The 18763-nt window shown below is 43.8% G+C and overlaps 1 protein-coding gene across 2 annotated transcripts in view; it reads right to left on the reverse strand.

Moving 5' to 3' along the window:
- RYR3 (ryanodine receptor 3) overlaps positions 1 to 18763 on the reverse strand; it is a gene marked incomplete at its 5' end in the record, with an annotated part of 503048 nt that overhangs the window by 76610 nt on the left and 407675 nt on the right. For both annotated transcript variants that reach the window (XM_080809903.1, XM_080809904.1), the window contains 9 exons: positions 5429 to 5510; positions 6894 to 7132; positions 9206 to 9266; positions 9672 to 9721; positions 13229 to 13350; positions 14303 to 14370; positions 14927 to 15042; positions 17732 to 17855; positions 17983 to 18058. In XM_080809903.1, the coding sequence (XP_080666029.1) occupies positions 5429 to 5510; positions 6894 to 7132; positions 9206 to 9266; positions 9672 to 9721; positions 13229 to 13350; positions 14303 to 14370; positions 14927 to 15042; positions 17732 to 17855; positions 17983 to 18058 (938 nt within the window). The remainder of the gene's footprint in view (positions 1 to 5428; positions 5511 to 6893; positions 7133 to 9205; positions 9267 to 9671; positions 9722 to 13228; positions 13351 to 14302; positions 14371 to 14926; positions 15043 to 17731; positions 17856 to 17982; positions 18059 to 18763) is intronic.

Genomic DNA, 18763 nt, shown 5'->3' on the forward strand with positions numbered 1-18763 from the left:
TATTTTTCACATGGTAAAACTTGGTCAACAGCGACAGATTAAAGAGGGTGCGATTTGTACTTCAATTTTTGTTACTTTCTAATTTGATAAGTGGCAGGCTCTCCTTGCCCATCTCTCGATTTTATTTCATGGATCCAGATCTAGCTTCTCAAATGTCTATTGTTAGGGATCCAGACAGAGAAAGGCATCACAGTAGTAAGAAGTATGTCTTGTATGTATCTGGTGCTTTGCAATTTTGAGAGTTCCTTCACGTATGTTCCAAAGGATGCCAAGGAGAGGAAGTACTATGTAGCAGAGGGGCAGAAAGGGGAGGCAGGCCACAGCTCTAGACCAGCAGTACAAGTCACCTCAGAGGTTTAGGGAAGGTGTGCAATGTTTGGTCAGAAACGATCGGTCAAAGGTGGCAGGGTAGGAAGGAATAAATATCTCTACGGTGTGAAGGGGAGAAACAGTTTTCATTTGAAATAAAATGAAGCACTGAAGCTTAAATCATTTTCCAAGTTTCACTTCTTGACCAACCTCAAATGCTATGATTAAAGTATATCTACATCAAAGGAGGCAAGTATTCTCAGTGGTTAAATGCATAAGAGCCTTTACCCTTTGCTGAAAATTTGTTGAAAACTCTGTCAGTGACCTCAGTGTTGTCTCAATTGGAATATATTCCAAAAGAAAAGTCTCTGTTTTGTTTCAGTGACTTCCTTCTCTTTACCGTCAACCCTATCACTGAGGTGTTTGGAATCTCTCCCACCCATGGTGCACACACAAGACGTAGCTAGAAACCAAATATTTAGCGGTTCCCTTACAATCCTGACATTCATTAGCCAAGGAAACTTTAGCAAAAGGTGGCAGAGAAATGGTGCATTTGAAGTTTCCTCCCTAATGTGCACAAGAAATGGGGGAAAAATTGGGAACATACGGGGATCTTTGCTGAAATGAGAAAATGTGTGATAACATCAAGCCACAAAGTATGGACCTAACCAAGTGGGGACACTGAAACTGAAACATACTTTCTGGGCTAACAGCAGAGTGTAGTCATCTCTGGAAGTAAATGAGGGGATTCTGAGGAGCCCAGAATACGAACTTGTGCTTGAAACAATGAAGGGTGGAGGTGGGGCTAGGAGACCAGCTGGGGATGCAGGATCAGGTTCATATTGCGGAAAGGCAGGCAGGACAGAGTAGGGAAGAAGTGTACATGCCTCCTGCCATTCCAGTGTCCTGGACTCCGAGCCTGGAGAAGCCCCTGGAGGGGAGGTAGAGTAGAAGAGTGAGAAGTGACCTGTCCTGTAGCTGCTGACCCAAGTCCTCTACTGGATGGAATAAACCTACTTATTATTTTTAAACAATTTTATTATTTAACATTTTATTAATTTATTCATTTGACAGAGAGTGAGCACACAAGCAGGGGGAGCAGCAGGGAGACAGAGAGAGAGAGAGAGAGAGAGAGAGAGAGAGAAAGGGAGAAGTAGACTCCCGCCAAGCAGGGAGCCCAATGTGGGACTGGATCCCAGGACCCTGAGATCATGACCTGAACGGTAGGGAGGTGCTTAACTGACTGAGCCACCACCCAGGTACCTGGGATAAACCTACTTTAATTGGCTATATAAAAGCCCTATATCTTTAGGATGTGCTAAAATTTTTACCTGTGACCTCTCACCTGAGCCACTTGCTTACTTTTGTTGGGGGAGACACCAAAGGCTAGAGGTGGATGCACCCTAGAACTAAAGGCACTGTGGGTAGAGTGAGGGAGTCCTGAGCCAGCTTGTCAGATATGTAGCTGGATGATGTTTCTTCCTCATACACTCCTTCAACACACACACACACACACACACACACACACACACACACACTGCTCCTTTCCATTCTTGAGAACTAGCAATGTAGTTAATGAACAAGAAATAGTTGAGAAACATGGTTCTGAGGGAGAATTATCCAGGGAAAAATACAGAAAAATTTGTTTCAATACATTCACAGAAAATAAAGAAACTAAAGAGAGTCAGGAACATGGAAAAAGTTTGAGAAATACCTTATAAACCCAAAACAGGAAAGATCAAGTAGCTAAAAGGTACTTGGGAGAAAGGGAGAAATGTGGAAGGTTAAGGAAAAGCCAACAAATACAACCTCTCCCTAAATAACAGCTAGGGGAAAAAACTCCACAATAACATAATAAAGTGAAAGATTTGTAAAAAATGGAAGACCCAATTCTGAACACTGAGGGGGCATATTAAGTTCTGAGGAGAAGCAGAGGGGGCTGATACAGAATAAGCACATCCTAGAACATATTATAGAACTTAATGAGCTTCAAGACTGAAGAAGAAGGAATCCAATGAACAGCCAGTTTCTCCCCACCCACCGCAAAGTCATGTATAAGTCAGTAAATCACCTGGCCTGGGGCATTGTCAGAACACAAAGAAGCAAAGTCTATATATGCTTCTGTGGGAAAAGAAATTATGACCCTAGGATTTTATACCACAGAAATCGTTCAAAAGTCGAGGGGGAATATTCCAAAATATGCAAGGATTCAAGAGTATCTAAGAACTCTTACAGAAACAAGTACTTAATGATGAATCTGGTCAACCAAGACACAAATCAAAATAAAAAATTTGGAATGGGAAAGTCATGGTTTAAAAGGATTGGCTATTTGGTGAATCCTTACAATACAAACTAAGGCAAACAACTCAAAAAATGTTGGTCCTAGAATAGAATGTAAATGTTATAAGAAATTATTATTATTATTATTTTTTAAAGATTTTATTTATTTATTTGACAGACAGAGATCACAAGTAGGCAGAGAGGGAGGCAGAGAGAGAGGAAGGGAAGCGGACTCCCCGCTGAGCAGAGACCCCAATGTGGGGCTCGATCCCAGGACCCTGAGATCATGACCTGAGCTGAAGGCAGAGGCTTTAACCCACTGAGCCACCCAGGCACCCCAGAAATTATTATTATCTTAGAGAGAGAGAAAGAGAGAGCAAGCGCATGCACATGTGTGTATGTGTGTGAATGGGGGAGGACTGGGGGGAAAGGGCAGAGAGAGAGAGAGAGAGAATCTTTTTTTTTTTTTTTTAGTATATGTGCTGCTGAAGCAAGCACGAGGGAGAGAGAATCTTAAGCAGGCTCCACACCCAGTGCAAAGTCCAATGCAGGGCTCAATCCCACAACTCTGAGATCATGACCTGAGACAAAATCGGTAGTTGGATGCTCAACCAACTGAACCACTCAGGTGCCCCCATTTTAAGAAACTACATAGCAAAAAAGGAGATGTAGAAAGTAATAAAAGTGTACTAAAGTTGCTTACCTTATTAAAGTAGAAAGGTAATGATTATTTTATCTAAATAACAAATATAAAAATTGTAGTAGAATGGTAAAGGAATTCAGTTTTTAACTTCATCCAACAGGACAAATTTGCAAAGCAATATGGATATTATGATCCTACATGTATACAAATGTACATGTGTAGAAAATATCTGGATGACATATACCGAATTGTTAATAGTGATTTCCTTTGGGAATTGGATCAGCTTGTTCAGATTCAAGATTTCTGAATTGCATTTCTGCTACCAAAATGTGCACTTGTTTAAAACTGTAGCTAATCTGACAGTTGGAGAGGATGTGGAGAAAGGGGAACCCTCTTACACTGTTGGTGGGAATGCAAGTTGGTGCAGCCAGTTTGGAAAACAGTGTGGAGATTCCTTAAAAAATTAAAAATAGAGCTACCCTATGACCCTGCAATTGCACTACTGGGTATTTACCCCAAAGATACAGATGTAGTGAAAAGAAGGGCCATCTGTAACCCAATGTTCATAGCAGCAATGGCTACAGTCACCAAACTGTGGAAAGAGCCAAGATGCCCTTTAATGGACGAATGGATCAGAAGATATGGTCCATATATACAATGGAGTATTATGCCTCCATCAGAAAGGATGAATACCCAACTTTTGTATCAACATGGTTGGGACTGGAGGAGATGATGCAGAGTGGAATAAGTCAAGCAGAGAGAATCAATTATCATATGGTTTCACTTACTTGTGGAGCATAACGAATAACATGGAAGATATTGGGAGAAGGAGGGGAGAAGTGAGTTGGGGGAAATCAGAGGGGGAGACGAACCATGAGAGACTGTGGACTCTGAGAAACAAACTGAGGGTTTTGGAGGGGCGGGGGTGGGGCGTTAGGTGAGCCTGATGGTGGGTATTATGGAGGGCACGTATTGTGTGGAGCACTGGGTGTGGTGCATAAACAATGAATCTTGGAACACTGAAAAAATAAACTAAGTTTAGAAAAAAAACAAAACAAAACAAACTATAGCTAATCTGACAGCTGAGAATGGCAAAGGTCCAGGACTTCACATAGAAACTCATTAAACACTAAAGTAACAGCCTCATGTCCCTTGAGCTTTTCGGCAAGCTTTAACCACAGGAACCCTGGAAGCTATCTGGAAGCTGGGATTTTGAAGAAACAGACGTTTTGTCAGCGTTTTTTTGTCACTAGCACATGATTTAGCTTGGCTATACAGTATTCCTTCTCGAATCGCATACATTTACCAGCTATGTGTTAAAAAATAAAATTCAACTGAGTCAGTCTGAAGATCTCACGGTCTTTAGGGGATTCATGAATCTGGCAACATCCCATCTAGCGAGTACCGGGGTGCTTGGAGGAGATGGTACAAAATGGAAAGTTTTTATAGGAAGAAGAGGCGGGCAACAAAGTTATAAGCCAAGAAAAAAAAGAAAAGGTTTTTCCAGGCTAGGAGGCTTTCCCTTAAGGGGAAGGGCTGGAGGTCTTATCCTGCAGATGACCTCATCTTCCTTTAGGGGATGGAGAGGGCCCTTGTGACAGATTACATCATTGGCACCTATTAGAAAACTCCTGACTTACCAGTTAAGATTTAGATTTCTGCAGGAGGTTGAAACTGCAATTAGGGGGGCACCTGGGTTAAGTGTCTGCTTTTGGCTCAGCTCATAATCCTGGGATCATGGTCCCGGGGTTCGAGTCCCACATGGGGCTCCCTGCTGAGCAGGGAGTCTGCTTCTCTTTCTGTCTCTGCCCCTCCCGCTTGCTCATGCTCTCTCTTGTACTCTCATGCTCTCTTTCAAATATATAAGTAAAATCTTAAAAAAACAAAACTAAATGAAACTGTCATGAGTTTAGGTATTAAGCCCTGCTTTTGGTGACTTGGCCTGGCCCAAGTAATGCCAGTTAGGGCCTGTGGTTTTCTTTTCAACATAGTTCCACAGATGTCATAAATCGCACTAGCTTCACTACATTTTAATATTGCCATAAACATTTAATAACCTATGCTCAAAATCACCACCCCCATTTCAGTGAGCAGTTTGACTTTGCTGTACTGAAAAGATGTTGTTAAGTGCTGAAGGATGGTAAGCAACATTTTTCTAAGCCTTGCACATGTAAGCCTCTTTTGTTCACTAATTACCTTTCAACGTAAATATTCTTTCCAGTCCCAAGGGAGTAGAGGCTGCACAGTATGTGGTAGCATGAAATCTGCACATCGCCTACTGGAAAGAACAAAGAAGAGCAGTCATTATCATGCTTCAATCCCAACGCTTCACCTCGGGCACAAGGAGAGGGTCCGCTCACAGAAAACAAGCACTGGCATCACCTAGGAGCTACAGAGAGTGCGTGCGCATGCATCCTGCATTGGCCCCCCCACGATACAGTCCCCTTCTCCCCAGATGCTGCTTACTGAACTGGGGGACAACCCACTGACAGGAGAACAGCCTCCACTGAGACATCTCTGCTGCTTTGCCGGCTTTTGATGTGAATCTCATCGTTTAAGAAATCATTTGACCAATGAGATCCATATGGGATTTTTTTTTCCCTCAATAGAGGGAGCCACGAAGGTTAAGTTTTATGCATAGTAGTACTTCCTTTTTCTGAAAGGAAGAATGCAAGAAATCTGAGGTTTGAATGAGTCTTTTGTTAATTTCCTAGGAAGATATGTTGAATGTCCCTACCTCTTTAGAGATAGACCAAAATTTCTCATGTCCACATGTTCCAAGTTCTCTGATGGACATTTTTCAAGAAACAAATTATATCATGATTGTGTCAGGTTTCCTGAGGGAAGGGGATGTTCCACTTGGGGATCTACAGAGTTGAATATTGGCTACATGTCCCTTCAATGTCTGGAACTCAGAATAAGGCAGGGACTAATTGAACATAATGAGAACTAATTTAATTTTTACGTTTTCAACAAGGAAGGGCATTCTTTCTATGATGTGAAATAATGAGTTCGAATGTTCCCCATCCCTTTGACCACCTCTAAGGAAATAACTGATTTTCAGTTGTTCAGGGATATAGAAGTCACAGCATCAACTATCAACCGTTGGTTAAACTGAATTAAATCACATGTCAACATTTAAAGTGTGAAATTGAGCTCGGTGGCAAAATACTTGCACTAGGGGGCTGTATGTGGTACTAAATGGAAACTGAAATAAAACCAACTAACTACGGTCTTCTTCTGAAGGCTCAGATAATGAAACGTTCGTGGCTTTCATTTGCTCCTGGTATCCAATGAATAAATTAGGGCTTCTTAACAGGGGAAGTGGTATCTGAAAAACCCTGGGAGCGAACCTATATCCCCTGCTGGATTACTCAGATAACCTTTTCAAATTAAGTGGGAACACAATGGCTGACAGCTAAGCCGGTGGGTGGAAAATTCTGGTCTTGAATAATAGTGGGGGAAAGATGAAATATTATATACTCAAATTGGAGGATTTCTGCTCCTCTAAGTATTTATTACTACATTTTTAAACCTAAGAAGTACGGAATAATTATCTCTCTGTTCTATTTTCAAGGTCAACTCAAGTGAATGAGTCACATGCTTCTGATCTGGGGCCCTCTGTGCACAGAAGTCCACGGTAGACAGTAATAGGACTCACAGAGTAAATCCACCCCGAACTGATGCTGAGCAATGTGCTCAAAGATGGACGTCAGGATGGGGAGCAGAGCCACCGTGGTATAGTTAATATTCTGAGACACGCCTTTAATCTGCGTTCTGGAATGTGTAAACTTCCCCAGCTTCAGGTTTTCCGAAGTCTTCTCTAAGTCTTCTGCAGCATTTTCAAAGAATGCTCGTAACCCGGCCTTGACCAGCTCTGAGCCTGACTTCATGACAGTCCTGTAAGCAAATGATGTTCAAGACCAGAAGCATAATCATAATCTAAACCTTTGGGCAACCCCCTTCTTGAAGCTGGTGACTTGCAGTTTAATCCAGGCAGACATTCGGCACTCCAGTCAACTGAAAACACCGAGTCAGAAGCGGAGAGAACAGTTAGCATCTAGGGAATCACCTGGATCACACAATCCCAAGGGGGTCAGAGAGCGGGGTGGTGTTCTCTGTTGGATGGCATTAGCCCTCCACTCTTTGGGAAATACAGGGGAGGGTTTAGGATGAATGATTTTAGTCATCCGTTATCAACACAGTGTCTCAGCTGGCTATATTCTTCCGTAAATATCTAACTAAAAGGAAAGAGAGGTGAGATTTAGAGTTAATTAGGGGATAAGCTACTTTTATAAGGAGTAGCTAGAAATATGAGCTCTCCCATGATGCAGGACCTCTTAGAGAGAACAAAGAAGTCAAATGAAGTTTAGATTTCCATTAGCTTGCAGGGATGTCTTAGCTTGGAGAAGGGAAGGGAAGAGGGACAGAAAGCCCCCTTTAAAACAGAGAGTTTTTGGGGGGAGGGTATGTGCTATGGTGAGTGCTGTCAATTGTGTAACACTGATGATTCACAGACCTGTACCCCTAAAACAAATAATACATTATATGTATATATATGTATATATGTATAATACATTATATGTTAGTTAAAAAAAATATAAAAATTTCAAAACAAATTAAACAAAACAGGAAAACCAGACAGCTTCATCAGACTGCTGGAAAATAAAAACAAAAACTATAGAAATGTGCCCTGTGGGGATGGAGATTAGCCTCCCCTTAAAACTATTTTATAAAACTTGAAATTGGAACAAAGCTTACAACTCAACTGTTATTTTCCGTATTTCGACATCTTATTCACAAGATTATGACAGGCTTGCTTCAAGGACAGATGCTTTGTATCTACAGCATTTTCAAGATAATCAACCAACCAGAAAAATAAAAACAAAGAAATGAAGTCAGTGAGGCTTGCTCCTAGTCTGTAAGGAATCATGAACTATCTTTGTAACTTTCTAGACTTGGGTTTTGTCAGGAATGATTATCAAACATGCTGACCTGTGTTTTTAAAAGAAAAAAGGCAGGGGACTCTCTCCCAAGACCGTCCACATGCTCCTGGGAGTAAAGATTCCTCTTCCCAGCTGCAGGGGATCTGAATCCCTTGGGGTGCCTTGGCTTGATGCTACAGATTTGTGCTGTCCTAATATCACCATGTTTGTTTCTTGTTTTATGGGTTTAGGCCCCTCAAATCCCTTTAATTATTCTTAACATGCTTTTGGTAACCATTCATCGTTTGTAGTAGATTTTCATCTTGTGGCCAGCCCTTCAGTTGGTTTCTCTCTTCTGTATACAATTTTGGGAAGCGTGCCCTTCTCCCAACTGTGACAAGGGGCTCTGCTTGACGAGTGTGTTCAAGAAAGCTCCCTGTCTGTCCTTGTCACTCCTTCTCTTCCTCCTCTCATCAGATCAGTTATGTTTATATTACCACGACTTACACATACATGTGTTAAGACTTCCTTCCCTTTCAGCCATCTTTTCTGCAAGATCCTCAGGCCATGGGTTCAAACCCATCTTTGTCTCTGATCTTGTAATCACACATCGCTACCCCTCCCTCCTTGGCTGCTTGGGATTCAGAGCATTATGGTCCCCCCTCCCAGGATGCTTATGGCCCCGCCACCCATCAGGCAGCTCGCTCTTCCTTTTTTGTGTGGAGAATGAGGGACAAAGTGGCACTTTATGCTATTACATATTTTATCTTCTAAAAGATGAATTTCTCAGGAAGGGAAGACAAGAATTGATCAGATGCTCAGCTTTTAGTGTGCAGTACATGTCATGACAGTGGCTCTCCATCATGTGAGCAGAGAGATGGAGAGTGCTAATGTCAGGGGAAGATTCATCTCCTTCCTGTCTGCCTTTCCTTCCCCTCCCCTCCCCTCCCCTCCCCAGCTCCTGCAGAGCAGCAATGTGTCTTCTCAGCGAAGAGAGGGTCGGAGAGGGAGTCTTAAGAAAATACTGGAAAACACCGAGCAGACTTACCTTGTGTCAAGTGTCTGAGCTAAGATGTGAAGACAGCTCACCATTGTAGTAGAATCACTCCCTAGAACCAAAAATATCACCGGTGACTCCCCAAACCCTTCAGCCTGTCTTTTAAATGCGATCTTAAGATGCACAATCCGCAGACCAACGCAATTAACCACCAACACACAGAGTGCCAGACCTATGCGCGGGAACAATGCATTTATCTCTGGCCTGACACGTCTGCTGTTTGATGGATGTTAGAGGCAGAGCTTAAAACATTCATTGGTGTGGAAAATTTGAGCTGTTAAAGGGGTAGAGAGGTCATTTATCATACTTCAGACCAATTTTCCTATGGCAAATTTAGGTGACACCTTCATCCTAAGGCTCAGGTTGTCCAAAGGCACCCGTCACGAAGGCAAAAATGCCAAGTTACGGATAATTATAGGGAGGAGCGAGGCTTTCAGCAGTATTTCTCTTCACTTACCAAAGAGGGAAATCCTGTGTCGAACAAGAGCAGCGAGTTTGCAGAAGAGGCTGAAGCAGAAAAGAAGGCGAGTGGGAAAAGCACAGAAATCCGAGGACTGGTTTGTACCCTCCCTCCCCCAGGCCCCCGCGCTTTATAACAAGGAGCACAGAATGGATCTCTAGGCACATGCACTGTGTTCCCCTGCAAGGCTCCCCTGGACCACACTAGGAAAATGTGTGCTCTCTGCTGTCTTGTTGGAGAATCATGAAGTCACCTTGGAGGCAGCCCTGACCTTGCAGGAAATAATCCTTCCACGACAACGGCAGGATTCGGCAGTGACCAGGTTATCGCAAACCATTCCTCGTATACAGAGTTCTATGTGCTGACATATTCGTCTGCCTGACGTTCGGGAATAAATGAGGATTCTGACAGGGATTGTGCTTTTTCCACCTTTGCAACAGACTGCAAACCAATTTTCAGCCTTCGCCGGGGGTGGGAAGATTTAGTTGGGAGGTGGGCAAGTTGGTGGGAACAAAAGAAGATTAACGGTTCAGGGATGGGAGACACTGTGTTGGACAAAACCATTTTGGGAAATTGGTTTTCTCTGTTGTTTCCTATTAGTCTAAGGGTCCGATTGAAGGGCTGTCCTAGCCGTGCCCCTCCCTGGAAGCTGGGAAACCTATCTGCTATGCATTTAGTGCTTTTCGACCCTACCCCTGCTTTCAGCCATCTTTTCTATCATGGAACCCTTTGGAGGTCCATCTGTGCCTTAGCTTCTGCTTTCTGTGGTGTCTGGTAGAGAGTCTTGTGCTGTTAGGAAAGAGCTCTGTAAATGCCTCTGAACACGCCACTGATGGGCCCTTACCCACTACAGCCATGATGTGACCTGTACTGCCAATGGCTCTGGGGAGGAGACCGCTCAGAAGTCTGACCCTATCTGACGCTGGTACAGCTAGGCAAGAACTTTGCGATGCCTTCAGCAAGCAGTCCTTCCTGGTGGAACGCAGAGGGGAAGGGACACTAAAAATACCAGCTACGGGCCAAGGGCTTCCCAAGCTGAGACTAAGCTGAAGTCCTTCCCAGCCTCTCATTCGTAACTTGTGGGCTTCCTGACCCACACGGGGCAGAAGTCTTTTCAGGAACAGCTCAGACGGAGAAGAAATACATCTTGAGTGTTGGCAGAGAGCAAAACTCGCTCACCTATATGTACTGAAGTGTTGAATCACTCTACTGTACACCCGAAGCTAATAATACACTACACTTTGTTTAAGGACTAGAATTTAAATAAAAACTTAAAAAAAACACAACCAAAACCCCAAACTTGCTCACCTTTAAATGCTTTTCAGTGAACGCCCTGATTTTACTGAGCTGTCTACTAGACAATCACAGCTGAAGTCCCCTGTGGGCAGTCATTTATTTCTGCAGTGAGATAAGCTGGAAACCCTGGCCTAGAGCTTCAGAGAACTCAGAGTTAGTTAACAGAAACTTGACAGCCTGCTAGTGTGAAATTAAATAGGGACTGCTTTTTTGTTCTTCCCTTTGTGTCCCCTTTTTAAGAGCTACGTATTTGATTTAAAAAAAAAAAATCACGGACTTGGGGGAGGAGGAGAGCCTGGAGGAACAGGAGACCCACAGCTCTGCCGTGCTAGCTGGGCTGTCCTGGTGAAGCCGCATAACCACTCTGGGCCTTGGTTTTCTCATCTCTAAGTAGAAAGTAATCACAAGATCCTCTTAGTTTTTAGAATTAGGGGCTGATCAATGCTGATATTTCTGGTGAAATGCTTCAAAGCAGACACATGCTCTGTATAAATACAAAGTAACATTTTTCTAACCAAAGCAGATGGTGGAGTTGTTTGATCCTAATATTAACAGGGTTCTGCTTGCTGTCAGCGGGGCTTGCCCAGGCATGCCAAAGCCAGGACCTGAGGTTTTCAAAGGCCCCTTCCTGCCCCCCAAGGAGCAAATAAACGCACTGTTCTTAGCCCAGTGTTACAGAGTTCCCCGGTGCCTCCCCATCTCAGAATTTGCAAGTGACAAATCAAAGGGACCACAGGACAGAGAGTATGGTAGCCCTGGTGAATGGCAGCAGATCAGAAGAGGTGCGGTGGTGGAGAAGGGCGTGGGCAAGAGGGGTCTGGAGGTGTGAACACATTTGGTGCGACGCTACTGCTTCTGTGGGAGGGCAGCAAGCACACCGATGGATCTGGAAGCTATTTGCAAGGCTGATCAGATGCAGGTTGTCTTTCAGCCGTGACAAATGGTGCCTGGCTGAACAAATGTTACATTTCCATGAATTAACAATCTCACAAAAATAGATGAAGAAGACAGACACACCTGCCCTCTGTTGGATTATCTGAATATCTCACTTTGCCCCTCATTTCCTGAACTTCTTACAAAATACACCAGTGTGTCCTGAAAATATTTAGGCAATCTTTGGTCAGCAACGGATGCTAAGTGTATCTCATTTTGATAGCATGGGCTCCTCCTTTCTTGATAAATGAGATGAGGTAATAACTGCAGAAAAAATGGCATTCCACATGGATAGAGAGGACTTTCATTCTTGCCCTAACTTACTACTACCTGGGTCTCTTTGGGCACCAACATGCACCTGACCAACCTCGGTGTCCTCATCTGCAAAATGGAGAGAATATACGGGTGGTTCTTAGAGCATGGTGATGTTTTACAATGATATGCAAGAGTTACTGCCCACTGGTGTAGGGACGAAAAACCAGCTCACTGTTAGCTTTGGGCTTAATAAATGTTAGCTAAATCCTGAGGCTAACTATCATCACAAGGATGGTGGTATTTAATGGGTGGGCCTTTATAAATTATCCTGTATACTGTCCGCCATCAATGGCTGCTAGGGAAAGAGTTAACTGCTTCCATCATAATTCTTTACTTTTTGCCATTTAGACATCTACCTCATTCCCTGTCATTCTCAATCCAATCCGGAGAAGACCAGAGGCATGGTGGAACCCATCTTTTAGTCTGATCACAAAGCAACCTCTTTGCTCTCCTCTGTCTTGAGGTATCGACATGTTATGTCTACTGCAATGAGAACAGAGGCTGGTGTTCCTGAGGAACATTTTTCTTTTCCTATTAGGAATTTAAATTGAATTGTGTTGCTCTGGATTTCAAATATCGGATCATCCACAACAGGACTTTGAAGATCGGATTCTTTAAAAGAAATTTAAACTGAAAAAGCCTGAAAAGAATGGGATTGAAAACAGCATTAATCTGTTTCTTCTCAATGTTGTGTGTTTGCTTGTTCAAGCTTCAGGATTGACTTTGCATTTTTTCTAAATGTTATTTCAGGATAAAAGTTGATCTGAGTATATAAATTTTTCCCAAGCCCTACTGATACCTCCAAACCAGCGCACTTCTCTTGGTTGCCAAAATAATACAGAGATAAATATGAATATAATTACTTTCAAAACCAACATAACCAAAATCTCTGGGCTACCAATCATTGGGCCACAGTTCATTTCTCTGAAAGAGTCACCATTCAGTCTCCAGGAATCTGGGGTTTTATACAACGCACATTGCCACCATGACTTTCTCTTTTGTAGACTCACCTGGCCACCATTTCTTTCTCCTTATGAGAGGCATAGCCGCTGCTGCTAAGGGGCTTCAGAGGGGATGACAGGAAGTAGAGGTGGTGATTGGTGAAGTGCTGGTCAACCAGTGGGAGGAGAACCTGGAAAATCCACCATAAATTAATTTCTAGGACGCTAACCAAAGCCCCTCCTTTGGTTCCTTTGAAAGGTTCATTTCTCGTGAGCAAAGAGCCTCTGAACACAGGTTCTGGAATTTCTAGGAAACTCTACCTGGTGGATGGCAGTTTCCAACATATTTTCCTCTCATACACACCTCAAACCAGAGGCCTTAGGGATATGGGAATGGAGATGGCTACTGACGAAGGGTCCCAAGAAATATGCATACAGCTGAGTCAGCATTTTCAGGAGAATCCAGGGGGTACATCTGTGTTTAGTCATGCCTTCTTGGGCACGGCGTCCAATAGGATCACTTGGGGCCTGGCCTAGCACTGCCAGCCTTGAGCCTTCTGTCTCTGCTTCTCAGGCACAGTTACCCCAAGGCCTCACATGCATTCAGTCCTCTGAGTAGGGTTCTATAGCAAAGACTGCTCACTGGTACCCAAAATCATTCTTCCCTTTTCTCTTAGCAACAGAAACCCCCATGTTTTACTTGGGCATGGGGTCACCAAGCCAGAGAATGCATGACCCAGACTCCCTGGCAGCTAGGTAGATCTAAAAATGACGGAGTTTTAGCCACTGGGAAAGAACTTCAAGCGAGAAGCAGCTTGTCTTCCTCTCTCCTTTTCCTCTTTCCCACAGATGTGGTACAGGTGAGCCCGTCTGGACCACACTGACAGCACAGCTTAGGAGCCGGTGGAGCACTGAAAGAGGAAGTTTCTGGGTCCCTGGGATGATGGTGTGGAGCAGAATGGGCTGCCTGCCTCCTCAGACCACCCACCTCCCTGTGGACTGTTCCACAACGGAGAAACACAGGCCCATCTCATCGAAGCCCCTGGAGTTTCAGATATCTTTGTGAGATGAACTTAACTTGCACCCTAAATTGTACAGATTCTAAGAAGAAAGTAGTTTGGTTAAATGTAAGGAATCACTTACTTTGGCAAAGAATTTGATCTCCTGGTCGTGGGGCGACTTTTCTGTTTTTCCACTGCTGACAATGGCTTCTACAAAGACAAAGGTAACACAAAGTTGGCCACAGTTAAAGGAAACAATACCAAAAACAGTCATAGCATTTTAGAAACAGAGCGGCTTTTCTGAGGGCCATGGAAGGGCCATTTGATTTCACAAAGTATCTTCTGTTTTACAAAGGACTTTCCAACTGTGCTGGTGAGTTGTTTCTCATGTCAATTCTCTCAGCTGTTTCCCTACCCTTTCCTCCACTTTAGTGATGAGAAAGCAGCTTCAGAGAGGTTGAGTCATATGCCCACAGTCACAAAGCAAAACAATGGAAGAGTTACAATAGGATGAGTTATATGAAAAATGACAAATGGCTCAATCAAACCCTGAAACCAAGGATGAATCAGATTTTTTTTTTTTTAAAGAGGGGGACAAAATCTCAGCCACCATTTCCCCCCTCAAAACCATACGATGTCTAAATGAATCACAAACAGCTACAGTAGGAAAGCATCATCGCTTGGTAAAGGAATACCACATTGTTTTTGAGAGTACAAAATATTAAGGGAAGCACACATTTGGGGGGTATGTCACAATGATACTTACCCAAATGGGCAATAAACTCTTGGGCGGAATCAACATATTTCAGGATCTTCTTCAAAAATTTATAGGCAAACCTCTTTTCCATGGAGGAGGCATCCAGCTCCATATCCTTCACACCTCTAGGTTGGAAATGGGTAAACCCCAGGAAGTAACAGAGATGACTATGTGACTTTGGAGCATCAGCAATCCTATCTGTGTTTTCTTTACTTTCCAAACGTTAATGGCTATTCTGGTTTAGTGACCTGATTAGTCGTCTCACTGATAACCCCTTGTACTTGGAACCTGCCTCTGGGAGCACTCAACACCTGCGCTAGAATAAGATCTGAAAAGATATTTCAAAATATCTTTATCATTCATTCAACAAATATCAAGCAGGGGATCCATCAGAGAAGAAAACAACATCCCTGCCTCTGCGGAACCTATACGCCTGGTGTAAATAGACGCACATACTACTTAAACTGAAGTATAAATCACGTGGGATGCGAGAAACTAATTAGCATTATGAAAAAAAGAAAAATCAAAGCAGTATGAAAGGGCCCAAGAGAGGATGAAGGGGGGAGGCAGTCGGTGCTGGTTTCATGGGGAGAGGACACTGCAGTAAAGGTTTGGAGAAGGTGAAGAGGTGAGCCATCGGGACATCTGGGGAAAGAACTTTCCAGGCATATGGAGCAGTGGTGCAAAGATCCTGAGGCAGAAGCATGCATGCTGAGTTGAAGGGATATGGCAGATGCTAGTGTGGATGGAGTGGAAGTGAGAAGCATGAGGTGGTCAGTACATCATTAGGGGCCTATGGGCCATCCTCAGATTTTGGCTTTGGCTCTGAGATGGGAAGCTACGGAAAGTTCTGACCAGGGGAACGACTTACATTATAAAAGGATTACTTTAGTTGCTAGGTTTAAAACTGACTGTGGGGGATAAGGGTTGAAGCAGGGCGCCCGGGGTAGAGGCTCTTTCAGGAAAGATGGTGACGGCATGGAACGGGTGAGAAAGGGTCAGATTCTGGATATCTTTTAAAGGCAGAACCGGGTGCCTGGGTGGCTCAGTGGGTTAAAGCCTCTGCCTTCGGCTCAGGTCATGATCTCAGGGTCCTGGGATTGAGTCCCGCATGGGGCTCTCTGCTCAGCAGGGGGCCTGCTTCCCCGTCTCTCTGTCTCTGCCTGCCTCTCTGCCTACTTGTGATCTCTGTCTGTCAAATAAATAAATAAAATCTTAAAAAAAATTAAAAAAAAAAATAAAGGCAGAACCATCAGGATTTCCTGAAGGATTGGGTATGGGTCAGGGGAAAAGAGCAAAGGTTTTGGCTTGAGCACCAGGAAGAATGGGCTGCCATGGAGAGATGGGGAAGCGGAGGATGGAGCAGCTCAAGAGGTGGGTGGTGGGAAATGAGTTCTCCTCCCTGACGGGCTCTCGCTTCCTCGTCTGCACACCCAAGTGCCCTCCGTGGGGTCTGGCACACGGTAATTATAGCTGCTAGGATACGTTTGCTGAATTCAACGATCTTTTTCCTTTCCCTCTTACCTCCTTGAGTTCTTTTTTAGTTGTGGGAAAGAGGAATTTTTCATTTCTGTGAGCAAGTTATTTATCAGCAAATCACAGGACGCATTCCCCTGGGTGTTAAGACCAGGATTAAAATGACCAAGGGAGTATTTCTCAAATGCTTCCCCAGAGGCGGTCTCCTGCTGTCTGACCTTTCCTGCTTGACAATATGGCAAATAAGTTTGTTATTTTTTCATATGGACTACAATAGAAAAATAGGTTTTTATTTATTTTTTAATTTATTTATTTTTTGCCATTCAGTGATAAAATTCTGTAGGAAACTGAAAGAAGAAACAGCAGCTGGCTCAGCAAATATTTCTTTTAGGGGGAATGGCTCTACCAGAATAGGAACACTGGCTTGTGTTTCACCTTCAAACCTTGTGACTCGGCAAGCATGACCCATGGAGCACAGCCCACTACCGTCGTCAGACCAGCACGGAAACAGGTTCTACCTTTAAGACTTAAACAGCTAAGGCCACACTCACTGACAACCCTCCTCTAGATAATTCTGACAGACCGAAGTCTGAGATAAAAGGTCTCAGGAATCTTGATGGACTGGAGTTGCTCCTTCCAAAGAATCAGTTCTCTTTGTTCAAACACAGCTTACGTGAGTTAGGTATACTGTTGTTATTATGTAATTAAATAGCGTATAAAACAAGAGTGTGAAGAGGACCACTGGTTCTGTGAGAGCTAAGTTGCATATTTTACAAAGGTTGGAAACTGTGCTTCCAAATACATGGTTTCTGAATTAGCTCTGAGGAGATAACTGTAAAAGACGGGGGAGGAAATTGAAAAAAAAAAAAAAAAAGAAAAACCCTAGAAGAATACTATACTTCCTTCGTTGTGTATGTGCTGTAATTGTCACTGCTCTGTAAAGCCCGAGTCCCAGAGCTTTGAGGATGCACTATGGATATGGCTTATAACACCAATCGATCAAACAGCAAAGAGAAGGTCTCAGGGCCTATAGCACAAGATTTGTGAATGAATGTGTATTTATAGGTTTCAATTTAAAATTAAATGTTTAAGGTGTATATGTATCATTTGTCATGATTCTTTGCTATAACAAGTTTTTAAAAATGGATATTGACTGGTCCTGCTTAGGCCAGAAAAGACAGCTTCATGCTCCCAAATCAAAGTTTTCTCATTTCAAAATACTAACCGCTACCCTTCCTCTCGTGGGTTTTGCGTCAGGTGAGTAAATACCTAGAGAGGGAGAGACCACGCCCACAAGCCCACCCCCGCCTCCATCACATCACCCGGAAGAGGACTTACCTAGAAACCACGATCCCGTTCACTTGGAGGAATTTAAACAGGTCCTGTGCCTTCTCTCGGTCCCTGAACTTCTCCTTGGCTGTCAGGGTATCATACGGTACCAACAAAGGGTGACTGCCGCCACCTGGGCTCCGGAAAGTGAGAGGGGACAACATATTTAGCTCTTCCTTTGCATCCCCCTCCCCTGAAAACAATCCTGCCCCCAGCTCACCTCCTGCAGGGGGCACCGAGAACTCGAGAATTTGGCTCACCTTTGCTCTCCAGTTCCAGCTTCTTCTTCTTGGCCCAGATGTTGTGATAGTTTTCAGCCACGACCTCCACCATTCCCTGTGTCCCACCAAGGAGACGACGGTCAGAGAGACAGCAAAGAAGAAAAATGTGTTCCTATCGGCCAGCCTGTTTCAAGCAACCTTGGGAACGGAGCACCACCAAATGCTCACAGCACACTGCTGAGTGTCTCCCATCATTAATTAGTCTGTGCTTATACATCTCATTAGTTTCATATTTTTCCATACACACAGAAAACAGTTTCTAATTCTGTCCTTCCCTGGTAAGTTATTATCCCGGCAGTTTGATGCATTTGTGAGAAACACGCATTTCCATCTGAAACTGCATTCTGGTGGCACTTCCTTTGCCCAGGGGAGTTCAAGATTTTATTCCTGACCCGAGACAGCGAGATGCTAGCAGGAGTCAAGTGACAGTCTAGATTCCCCAAAAGCCTTGAGCTGAGCAGACTAAAAACAATCACATCTTGGAGAAAAATGGCTGCAAAGATTTCTCAAAGAGAACTCATCTTTACAGCGACCTGGGATGAAGGGAGTATGTTGGAAAGAAAACCTTCTCTAAGGTCCAAAGGGTTGGTCTCATGGGCTGAGGAGTAACTGGCCCAGGCTGGAGCCTGTTTTGGCAACCGCCCGGCAGGGGAGGGTGGGGGGATGAGGCACCTTAGGACTTTCAGTTTCATCCTCTGGGTTATCTGCCCCTAAATCCTGCACCATCAGGGGCCCCTGAGTGAATCCACTGTGGGACACA

Source organism: Martes martes (assembly GCF_963455335.1).
Source record: "Martes martes genome assembly, chromosome: 7".
Taxonomy (NCBI): Eukaryota; Metazoa; Chordata; class Mammalia; order Carnivora; family Mustelidae; genus Martes; species Martes martes.